The 13,177-nt window shown below is 36.7% G+C and overlaps 1 protein-coding gene across 2 annotated transcripts in view; it reads left to right on the top strand.

Moving 5' to 3' along the window:
* The window catches only part of LOC134651368 (leucine zipper putative tumor suppressor 2 homolog), a 156,764-nt gene that overhangs the window by 13,700 nt on the left and 129,887 nt on the right, over positions 1-13,177 (top strand). For both annotated transcript variants that reach the window (XM_063506451.1, XM_063506452.1), the window contains exon 2: positions 10,177-10,265. In XM_063506451.1, the coding sequence (XP_063362521.1) occupies positions 10,191-10,265 (75 nt within the window). In that variant the 5' untranslated portion in view covers positions 10,177-10,190. The remainder of the gene's footprint in view (positions 1-10,176; positions 10,266-13,177) is intronic.

Consider the following 13,177-nt stretch of genomic DNA (forward strand, 5'->3'; position numbering starts at 1 on the left):
CAAAGAATTTATATGGATATGACATTGCCTTAGCATACATCGCATTAATTAGCTACCATTTTAAATATGGAATTACTCAGCAATTAGCTGTTAACTTCATGGAAATCGTCTATCCATATTCCAATAACATACACTTAAAGACTCGTATAAAAAGCTGCGGCTTATTCAGAAAGATGCTTTACTTAAGACGTTCTGAGCTAAATTGAAGCATGTTAGGATCCGTTACAAGATCGAATCCGTGATTCTCACGGCGCAGGCAACCCATTTATGCAGGAAAATAGCGAGGAACAAAAACGTAATTTATGTTAGGTATGCATGATACAGCGATGTTGGGGAAACGATCGGTGTTTACATTACATAAATAAACGTAATCTTTAAAGGTTTTGATACATTCGCTTATGTGGAGCCTGTTTACTCTGTTACCGTTACAATGTTAAAGTAGATAGGTATGTAAATATCTGGGAGACAAATAAAAGCTCAAAAATGCGCGTTTTCGTTTTCCCAGAGATAAGACCTAGCTAGATCGCTTTTCGCCCCCGAAAACCCCCATATAGTAAATTTCGTCGAAATCGTTAGAGCCGTTTCCGAGATCCCCGAAATATACATAAATATATATAAATATTAAATATATTAAAATTGCTCGTTTAAAGGTAGGTATACGATAAGTAGGTATAGGTGTAAGAATAGTGTGTATAAAATGAAATGCAAAAGGTTTTTTGATAGTGTTAGTGTACATTTCAAAAAGATGGAATGCTAGAAACCGAAATCTACTTAATCTTTGGCCAGACACTACTAATTTGTCTGAACCTGTGTGCGAGACTGTGTCTGATCCCCACTATGTTTTCTATGCATTTTATATCATTAAACAGCTAACATATATTCTCTGAAAGGCCGATCAATAAAATAGCGACTTATTGGTTTGACTTGAACCAAATGTTTCATAAAAGTCAAATTAACTTTAAGTACCTACAGTACTAGGTATAAGTAGTTAAAGTTAATTTTAAATTATAATAAACTGCATAATATATAACTCAAATAAATCATTCTAAATAATTTCTGTAAATTTCGCCACTCTTTTGTTGTCCCAATTCGCAAATGGCTGCTGATCATTTTGCAACTACCAATTATATAGTTATTAGTCTAAATCAGTCCTTTAGTTCAAAGGTTTATTCGTTTAACATTTAAATGCTGTCCAATAAACGGAAATACAGGTCAATAGGGTATATTATACTGCATTTTAAATAAATTATTTGAATTATTTTATTTCACACCATGCATGAAATAAAGCACCAAATAATTATTACAAAAACATAGATAGCAGTTATTTTTAAACAAATATAAATAGTAGGTGAGTAGACGTAGACCGTAACGTCACGATGTAATGTTTCATATAAATTCCATATTAGCAAATCGTTATGACAGTTCTATAGCCGGTCAACCAAATCTTGTCAGTAAAAAAAGGCGCGAAATTCAAATTTTCTATGGGACGATATCCCTTCGCGCCTACATTTTTCAAATTTGCCGCCTTTTCTACTGTCAAGATCTGGTTGACCAAGTATAAAAAAGAAACTGATTTGACTAATAGGAAAATACCCTATTCAAACGTACACTGACATCAGAATGATATTTGAATCATGTTATTTTGTTATCTTGCGTCTCGCCCACGCCAATACATGTACGGCCAAGTTAAGACCGAAATACACGATAACTAAATAATATGATTCAAATATCATTCTGATATCAGTGTATGTTCGAATTGGCTACGTAGTGCCGCCGTTAAACTGGAATTAACAATACACAGATGTTGATTTATTGAGCATTCTATCGGTCTCAGTGTTCAAGGTCATTTCATTGTCACCAGCCAGCTGCTAGGGTTACCACACCCTAGAAAGCGTTGATAGAAAACGCAAATCAAAAGTAAAATAATGTATGGAAATGATCACGTGACTGTGCGTTACATCTGTCACCCCGATATTTTTTTTTCCGATCGGCATTTGTCAATGTACGATTGTTATCTTGGGTAGGCCCCCAGGATTTCTCGTGACATGTTAGGAATTATGAGCTTCCTGATCCGGTTATATCATGGGATTTATACTCCGTGTCATTATGGTAGACTGAGATAGAGTTCTTAATTGCATATATGTCTACCTAGACAAACTGTAGGTATATCAAATTGATAACGATATTATATGGGTCTCTATTGGTTCACATAAATTTTTTGTTCCGATTTTATCAGTCCATAACGTTTTCCATCATAATTTTTATTAGTCATATTGTCAATAGTCATAAAATTTAACAATAAAAATTGGAGTTCCGATTTTTGCAGGTCATCATTATTGTTAGTCATAAAATTTGTTACTCATAATATTCAAAGTCCAGATGGTATACCATTACATAATGTTGAAGGCAATAAACTTAATTATAATAATTGTTGTAAGGTCTTTTACCGCAGGTTATAATGATAAGTAGGAGGTCTCTGTTGCTTTTCATAAATATTATGTTCCGATTTTTTTTAGTCCATAATGTTTTCCATCATAATTATTATTAGTCATATTATCATTAGTTATAGAATTAAACATTACAAATTGCATTTCCGATTTTTGTAGGTCATCTTTATTGTTAGCCATAAAATTTGTTACTCATTATATTCAAAGTCTAGATGTTACCATACTATTACATAATGTTGAAGGCAAATAAACTTGCTTTATAATAATTGTTATAAGGACTTTTTTCGCAGGTTATAATCATAGGTAGTCACGTGATTAGTTAGCTATAACATTATCATGCCTACTTGTTTACATACACGCGTTTGTTTGGCCTACTGATTTCCCCGCCAATTCTTATTTTTCATGTAGCTTATTAAGCCATTCCGTCCCGCCAACGAGTCGACGGAACCCCGCTACGCGGGGCTCCTATTTCTGCTCTAAGGGACACAAGGTAACTAACGAACCTACCTGAGAAAACAAGTTTTTTTGTTTGGCTAGTAAGCCAAACAAAAAAACTTGTTTTCTATGAAAAATAAGAATTGGCGGGGAAATCAGTAGATTTCCCCGCCAATTCTTATTTTTCATGTAGCTTATTAAGCCATTCCGTCCCGCCAACTAGTCGACGGAGCCCCGTTTCTGCTCTAAGGGACACAAGGTAACTAACGAACCTACCTGAGAAAACAAGTTTTTTTGTTTGGCTTACTGATTTCCCCGCCAATTCTTATTTTTCATGTAGCTTATTAAGCCATTTCGTCCCGCCAACGAGTCGACGGAGCCCCGCTGCGCGGGGCTCCTATTTCCGCTCTGAGGGACACAAGGCAACTAACGAACCTACCTGAGGAAACAGGTTTTTTTTGTTTGGGTTACTGATTTCCCCGCCAGTTCTTATTTTTCATCTAGCTTATTAAGCCATTTCGTCCCGCCAACGAGTCGACGGAGCCCCGCTACGCGGGGCTCCTATTTCCGCTCTGAGGGACACAAGGTAACTAACGAACCTACCTGAGGAAACAGGTTTTTTTTTGTTTGGCTTACTGATTTCCCCGCCAATTCTTATTTTTCATGTAGCTTATTAAGCCAATTCGTCCCGACAACGAGTCGACGGAGCCCCGCTGCGCGGGGCTCCTATTTCCGCTCTGAGGGACACAAGGCAACTAACGAACCTACCTGAGGAAACAGGTTTTTTTTGTTTGGATTACTGATTTCCCCGCCAATTCTTATTTTTCATGTAGCTTATTAAGCCATTTCGCCCCGCCAATGAGTCGACGGAGCCCCGCTGCGCGGGGCTCCTATTTCCGCTCTGAGGGACACAAGGTAACTAACGAACCTACCTGAGGAAACAGGTTTTTTTTTGTTTGGCTTACTGATTTTCCCGCCAATTCTTATTTTTCATGTAGCTTATTAAGCCATTTCGTCCCGCCAACGAGTCGACGAAGCCCCGCTATGCGGGGCTCCTATTTCCGCTCTGAGGGACACAAGGTAACTAACGAACCTACCTGAGGAAACAGGTTTTTTTTGTTTGGCTTACTGATTTTCCCGCCAATTCTTATTTTTCATGTAGCTTATTAAGCCATTTCGTCCTGCCAACGAGTCGACGGAGCCCCGCTACTGAGGGACACAAGGTAACTAACGAACCTACCTGAGGAAACAGGTTTTTTTGTTTGGCTTACTGATTTCCCCGCCAATTCTTATTTTTCATGTAGCTTATTAAGCCATTTCGTCCCGCCAACGAGTCGACGGAGCCCAGCTGCGCGGGGCTCCTATTTCCGCTCTGAGGGACACAAGGCAACTAACGAACCTACCTGAGGAGACAGGTTTTTTTTTGTTTGGATTACTGATTTCCCCGCCAATTCTTATTTTTCATGTAGCTTATTAAGCCATTTCGTCCCGCCAACGAGTCGACGGAGCCCCGCTATGCGGGGCTCCTATTTCCGCTCTGAGGGACACAAGGTAACTAACGAACCTACCTGAGGAAACAGGTTTTTTTTGTTTGGCTTACTGATTTCCCCGCCAATTCTTATTTTTCATATAGCTTATTAAGCCATTTCGTCCCGCCAATGAGTCGACGGGGCCCCGCTATGCGGGGCTCCTATTTCCGCTCTGAGGGACACAAGGTAACTAACGAACCTACCTGAGGAAACAGGTTTTTTTTTGTTTGGCTTACTGATTTCCCGCCATTTCTTATTTTTCATGTAGTTTATTAACCCGTGAGTTCCCACGTGTGTGACGTCACCATAAGCGTTCTGGCTCAAATTTGAGCCCTTGGGAGCTGACAGGTTAAGCCAATTCGTCTTGCCAACGAGTCGACGGAGCCCCGCGCACGCGGGGCTCCTATTTCCGCTCTGAGGGACACAAGGTAACTAACGAACCTACCTGGGGAAATAAGTTGCTTTTGTTCTAATTCGTTTCTATACTGATCGCTTAAGACGTAATTTACATTAGGTAAAATCGGGAGTCTTTTATCATTTCATAACGTTTTTCATCATAACTAAAAATAAGACATATTATCGAAAATCATAATGAAATGAACTTTCAAATATCTAATAGTAGAGAGAGTAGAGTAATAATGACATATTTAATATGAAGGATGTTATTGATTTGGTTTCTTAGACGTAATTCACTTTAGTCATTAAAACAATAATGGTTAACGACCAATTAGTCCGTTAAAATATATGCCTGAAAGCATTTCTGAATAATTATTGATACACCTTTGAATGTTATACTCATCAATTTTATAATCTTTGTGATTATGAATATTGATGTTTATGTCCATAAATCATAAGGATATCATTTTCTGACAATCGAAATTCGAAACAGTAAGTTTATGGGAAACAAAGGGATGACATTAAAAAGATATGATTAACGACCATTAGTACGATGAAATATATGCCTTAAAATATTTCTGAATAATTATTGATAGATCTTTGAATGTTATACTCATCAGTTTTATAACTTTTGTGATTATAGTGTTTAATATTATAGATCATTAATATTCGAACTATGAAACGTTGTACTTAACAAAAATTATGACTATTGATGATTATATCCATAAATCATATGGTGATCAATTTCTGAGTATCGAAATTCGAAGCAATAAATATGTGGGAAACAAAGGGATCCCATATTATATACTTAGTGTCTCAATTCTGGGCAGAAGCCGCCACCTAATTTCTCCACAGATCTCTATCCAGTGCTGTGTCCGTCCACTTCTTCAAGAAGGAGTCTAGTTCAGCCATTCTCAAAGTGTGTTCCGCGGAACCCTAGGGTTCCGCGACACCCCTGCAGGGGTTCCGCAAGAATTTAGAATTATGCTTATTAATAAAACAAGCAACAACAGTTGCACTCCGGGAGTGCCGATAGAAGTGAAAACTCACCTCACTATGTTACCGACGCCCGGTAACACGATACATACGTTTAGCGGAGGTATTCTATTTATTTATTATAATTTATATATTATTATCATTCTCAAATAAGATCACACTTTTTCATTGACATGTTTATTTACATACTGCCATCCCAACTAGCAAAAAAGTCTCAGATTACGCACTTTATAAGAGTAGTGAGCTTATAGCGCTCTTATTTTTGTTTTGAACATATCATCGCTCTTATATTAGTCTTAGACAAGCTAATACGCACTTTAGTAAGTTTAGTCTTATTACCTAGTCTTATATATGTATATAAGAGCATTTTATAATACTATTATAAGCCTGTCGCTCTTACAATAACATTTACTAAGTCTCATTGAACTTGAGAGTACCTGGTTTTATATCCACATTCTCTAAGTTCATTTGATCTTATATTAGACTTTCTAAATGCTATTATAAGAATGTAAGACTAATATCAACATGGCATAATACTAATATGAGCCTCTCGCTCTTACAATAACATTTACTAAGTCTCAGTGAACTTGAGAGTACCTGGTCTTATATCCACATTCTCTAAGTTCATTTGATCTTATATTAGACTTTCTAAATGCTATTATAAGAATGTAAGACTAATATCAACATGGCATAATACTATTATGAGCCTCTCGCTCTTACAATAACATTTACTAAGTCTCATTGAACTTAAGAGTAGGTCTGGTCTTATATCCACATTCTCAAAGTTCATTTGATCTTATATTAGACTTTCTAAATGATATTATAAGAATGTAACATTAATATCAACATGGCATAATACTATTATGAGCCTCTCGCTCTTACAATAACATTTACTAAGTCTCATTGAACTTGAGAGTACCTGGTCTTATATCCACATTCTCTAAGCTAGTTCATTTGATTTTATATTAGACTTTCTAAATGATATTATAAGAATGTAAGAGTAATATCAGCATGTCATAATACTATTATGAGCCTCTCGCTCTTACAATAACATTTACTCAGTCTCATTGAACTTGAGAGTACCTGGTCTTATATCCACATTCTCTAAGTTCATTTGATTTTATATTTAGACTTTCTAAATGATATTATAAGAATGTAAGACTAATATCAGCATGGCATAATACTATTATGAGCCTCTTGCTCTTATAATAACATTTACGAAGTCTCATTGAACTTGAGAGTACCTGGTCTTATATCCCCATTCTCTAAGTTCATTTCATCTTATATTAGACTTTCTAAATGCTATTGTAAGAATGTAACACTAATATCAACATGGCATAATACTATTTTAAGCCTCTTTCTCTTACAACAACATTTACGAAGTCTCATTAAACTTGAGAGTACCTGGTCTTATATCCCCATTCTCTAAGTTCATTTAATTTTATATTAGATTTCTAAATGCTATTGTAAGAATGTAAGACTAATATCGGCATAGCATAAGAACACTGTAAGTACGTACATTTCTGATCTTATTCAAAGCTATAATAAGATCAACAGCAGCACTTTAGTAAGATATTGGAGTGATATAGGATCAAGACAGTTATATCACAAAAGTGAAGATCAATATAAGATGGTTTGATCTTAAATCGTTTTTGGGAACACTATTGTAAGTATAAGTAAAGCAAGGAACCCTAATTTATTCAACATGGCCATATCATTTGTATTCAGAATGCTTATAAGACTCTAATACTGCGCTTGAAAAATACAGCTACAGCAATGGCTGACTATCAATACAAAATAAAGAAATAAAATAATTATAAAATCTCTGTGTGAGACTGTGTGACCTTACAACCACCAAACCAATATAACCAACCAACCAAATCAATATAAGCCTATGTAGACTTACAAGATACTTACGTTCGACCAACTTAAGCCTATGTAGGCTTACAAGATACTTACGTTCGACCAATATAAGCCTACATATGTAGGCTTACAAGATACTTACGTTCGACCAATATAAGCCTATGTAGTTGTAGGCTTACAAGATACTTACGTAAAAGCGATATTAGCCTAAGGCAGCTTAATTTAGTTTTGAAAAAGATTACTGTGAGTGCAAACAGCATTCAATTAGACTGATATTAGAACGATATTAAAATAAATACTCTTATAAGTTGTGCCCAAATCCGGGCTTAGACGATGATATAAAATCAATATAAGAGCGAAAAATTGTAGTCTAGAGACTGTTGTTAGAGCGCTTTTTGCTAGTTGGGATGACAACGTCAAATTATTTGAACATAGGTAAGGAGTCTCGAAAAGGAATCCGCAACATAAATGTCAAATAACATTCAGTTTTTCTTTATTGATTTAAATGCCATCTAAATTAACCTAACCTAACCAAACCTATCCTATTGAAGCGAGGCTGCCCGCCTCCGCGCCGGGGCGCCGGGCCCGAGCACCGCGAGCCGATTATGAGTGGCCATCTAAACCTTACGCCCCGTACGGTCCTTACGGTCACGTGATCGCCGCGACGCTGTCTCGAGTTTATCATTTTTTCCCCACCTCAAAAAGTGCCCAGCGCCGCTAAAGAAGTTTTCACTTCAAAAATACACTACTAAAAACTATTGTTTTATTGTAGGGTTCCATCAAGTATTTCGCTTTCCAAAAGGGTTCCGTCAAAAAAAAAGATTGAGAACCGCTGGTCTAGTTTATCCCGCCATCACCGGCGGGGCCTGCCCGTGGTAGTCCAATATTGCATACCCTAGTTACCTAAGTGGTAACTAGGATTTCTAATATCGAACTATTCTCAATTCCAGTATTTAAACCAGCGATATTTGCCCTCAAACCTGGATTTCTGAAAATCATACCGGTATTGAACTATCGTAAAAATTGATCCGATATTCCGGTGTTTCGGAATGCCAACTAGTGTTGATGCCCTAGTGATAACCCTAGAGTTTGGTGTGGGAAGGATCACACATTAAGCCTGGTTTCTCCACACCCACATAGACATCGTACATATTGACTGTTTGTCCGCTTTCTATCACCTTTTTTAAATATGTGCGAATTTTGCCGTCCATATCAATATGGGGTGAAACTGAAACTAATCTACATATAAATAGGGAATTCTAATGTAAATTTTATTCCAACATATGGTGCTACTTTACCGCAATAGTGCGATAATTAGCACATTACGTAACTATGTGTCGAAAATTTAAAGGGCCATGCGTACTGTAAAACTTACCTTAGTACGATATATGTAATTATGTATGTGCGAAAAGGTAATTCGCAACTCGTGTCGATTTAAACTAAAACACGACCGAAGGGTCGTTCTGTTTTTCGCACACGTATCGTAATGTACTATTACGAGTTAGAGTCAGACCGAGAAAAGTCTGCAGCGATTTTGATAGCCCACGCAGTGCAAGTGTCATTTTAAACGTCAAACTTCTATGAATTTATGACGTGTAAATAACACTTGCACTGCTATGCGTGGACTATCAAAATCGCTGCAGACTTTTCTTGGTCTAACTCTATATTTTTTCCGTACGGCATGCAATGATGCGTTGTGCGAGGAAGCCTCGGTCGTTCTAAAACTCCTTATTATAATATTATTATAATAAGACGGGTGAACAAACGACCTCGACGCCAAAGGGTACAATAGATACATCCGTATTGGCATGTTTTTCTAGTTTTATCGTAAACGTTAGGCTGACATTTGACATTCTAGAGTTTCGTAGGTCTATCAATTTTGAAACCCAACGGAAATTTAAACGAAACCGAATTTTAAGGGAAATGTTACGTTGCATATTGGGTTAAGTCTATGAAATAGGGTATTTGACAACTAGTCAAATCAGTTTCTTTTTTCGAACTGTCAAACGATTTTGCTACTATGGAATTTATATGAAACACTAGCATGTGACGTCACAATCAAATCACCTACTCTTTATAGTTTTACACGGGTTTTAAAATAGAAATTGTGTCTGAGAATAAATGCTGTCTACATTTCTCTATTAATCTTCTAGTGCTTAATTTCATGCATGATGTAAAATAATTTATTTTAAATACAGTCAAATACTCTATTATGATCATTTATTTACAAACAAGATATATACAGTGGTATTACTAAAAGAAACTAAAAACTAGCTTAAATTTAAAATAGGCCCTTGAGGCATTGTACCAAGGATGCTGGCGACATTTCCTCGCTGTATCGCAATGCTGATACGTTGTGCGAGGTAGCCGCCAGCTCTTCGGTCACCAGTTACGTCAACCAGACGCTTCGCGATTTCTGCGAACAACTTAAGCGCGCTGGGACCCCATGGACCTAGAGTTTCAACTCCAAATGGTACAAAAATGTATATGTATATTTTGTTTTGTTTCAGCATGGTGTTGTGAGATGGGCCCTCAGCGGTCGGGGTCTCCGGAGCCGCCGCCGCCGGCTATACAGCCCTGCAGCGGCTTCCTTGGCAACGTACGTATTTACCACACTTATTATAAACCTGGTCATTATTTACTTTAACGCGACTTAATCGCGCAGACACCATCCATACTTACCCACAGTGAAACCAGTCATTAGTAATATCGCCAGTTGAAAAATCGAATATCATTAGGTTAGGTAGGTTGTGTGTCGACCGAGTGACATCCCTAGTGTGCAAAACGTTCAAGGTGATAAACAAGACCAAGTGCGGGTAGTTCGTAAAACTCGCTCAGGTCAGCTAGGTAAGTCTTTTCCGAGACCGGGCTTCCACGAATCGTCGAAGGTAATTTTAAAACTTAATTACCTATACTTACGCGATTAAGTCCCGTTTTTGTAATTAATAATAGCACCTAAGATTCTGCGCTTCCGATAGATATTATTGTAAGCTATAGCCGTGGGTGTGTACCTATCATTCCGGAGACAGATTATTAAATCCAAAACTCTTAATCCGTCGAAAGTAGCTCCTTCCATCCATTATAATCCCATAAATTATTTCCCCATCCAATAATGCCATATGAATATAAATGAGGCCTTATCTCGGCATCGCCGAACCGAGCAATTATATATTTATGTGTGTTAGTCGAATAAAACGTGAAATATGCGTGTCGCGTCCGCGACGACCACTGGTACCATGTTGTGGTCGAGTGTTGAATTAGACATTTGTATACTGCCTGGCTAGCCATAACACAAATTCTTTAATGATATAATTATACATGAGGCAAACGAGCAGACGAATCGCCTAATGGCAAGCATAGCAAAATATAGTGAATATACTGTAAACATACATCAGTTTTTGAAGAATAAAGAATGCCTTTACGAACTGGTGTGGTGAAAATGGTTTTTATTGGTCAGAAGGTTTTTATAATTCTTCCGTTGGCCGATGGCGAGTACTGTAAGTACTAAGTCCATTAAATTTAGAACAGATGAAATATCTTATTTAGGTACTTATTAGATTTACATCTGTGGAACAACCAATAGCCAATAATCATAATAGATTTATTTTTCTACTCGTCGACTGCAATGCTTGAATAAAGACTACGTATACCAAAGTGAAATCGCATACTTTTTTCACTATGGGACCCCAACTCAACTATAATATTCATTTAGATACAGTTTAGTCAACTATAATATTCATTTCGATACAGTTTAGTCAACTATAATATTAATTTCGATACAGTTTAGTCAACTATAATGAAATTGACCAATCGAAAGCGCGGAGCAAGTACCAGGGCCTCATGAGTTACGAGAAGGTGTCGTTGACCAACCGGCCGGGGGCGCGGGGCGCGGGGTCGGGTCGCGTAAGTGTATGAAGGTATCGCGGTTGCTCGCGTATCTTTAGCTGTATACTTTTGGTTTTTTTACCTACATATATTTTTCTTCTACTAGTTTTAAGTATTTTTTTTGTTGACTCGTAGAAAAAGTATTGTATACAATAGTGATATAATCAAGCTTTTCAATCTCGTACCTTACTTAGGCAACTAAGCAAGCTTCGTTGTCTAAACACGGTACTCGACTGAAAAGGTCTCCATTATATCACGATTGTATAAAATACTATTTTATAGTCTAGAGTTCGTCTAAGATACCTTTGCACCGACTTGAATAAAACAAAGTGAGAGAGTGTCATTATAAACGTCATATTTTCATAGAATTTTGACATTGATGACATAGCCACACTTTGTCATTGCAACTGCAAATGCAGAGTTAGCTTGGTCCGAGTAGGTCCGACTCTATCGATGGCGACACGCGACTGTTAATGGCAAAATTAAATGTATTTCATTAATTAACATCTAGGCATTTCTTAGGTTGCCCAAGTATTGTCGTTACAAGCAACATTGATCGGATAATTTCGTGGGTGGTTTTCGCGGGCACGTTCCGTTTTACCAGTTTAGCAGCAATTATCATAACATTAATAGATCCGTTGTACGCAAATTTTCATCAGTAAGTATTTGGTGCGTTACGATTTATATCATTGATTTTCGTAATAAATTCTATAAATATTCTTATATACGAGTATATTGGCTACCTGCAGACTTCAATTTATATTATTTTATTTAAATTATCTAGAGTTTCATATTTCCGACACGACATTAGTTGTATATTAACAATGATTAAGTAGGTAATACAAATATTCAGTAAAATCAGTGATAAAAATATATTAAGGCGTACGTGTTTCAAGGTTTGGCCACCAAACTCAGCATTGTCTAATGAAATGTCATGAAAATTGTACCTATCCTGTTTTACAAATATAGATATTTTGTAGGTACAGTTCGTGTTTAAAAGTATCTGCTGCCACCTCATAGTTTAAAAACAGAGACATAAACACCTATCCTTTTTAATAAAGTTATTAGAGAACGTTAGATACCTACTTATGACTCGTAGTCTTATAGTTTTTTTTTAGCATTAGAAAAAGACTACGCGATCTCGACGTGTCTTTTAATTGAAAAACGCTTTTTAAAATCCGTAACTATTACTTATGAAAGCAAAATAATGTAAATAATCGTACCTATATGATTCATAAATGTTACATATTTGCCGTGACTTATTTTTCAAAAGTGTTTTTCAATAAAAAGACACGTCAAGATTGTTTACCTTTTTTCTATGCTATGTTTTTTTGATGCTGACTTTAGCTAGATAGATATTATGTCTACTACCTATTACTATCTCTACTACGGCTAAATCTCACTGTTTATATTTAACGTGGTATATTAAACAGCTGCCAATTAAGAAACGTTAACATTACTGTCGCGGGTCTTAAATTAAGCAGTAACGGTGCGAGAGGAAAGTATACCATAAATTAAACGGTATCGGACGCGTTAATAAGGTGATCAATGGCTTGCTTAAGGAAATCTTTCATCTGCTCTTAATACGGAAATAAAGATTTATTGGGACATGTTGAGCGAATCTTC

This window comes from Cydia amplana, chromosome 10, assembly GCF_948474715.1.
Source record: "Cydia amplana chromosome 10, ilCydAmpl1.1, whole genome shotgun sequence".
Lineage (NCBI taxonomy): Eukaryota > Metazoa > Arthropoda > Insecta > Lepidoptera > Tortricidae > Cydia > Cydia amplana.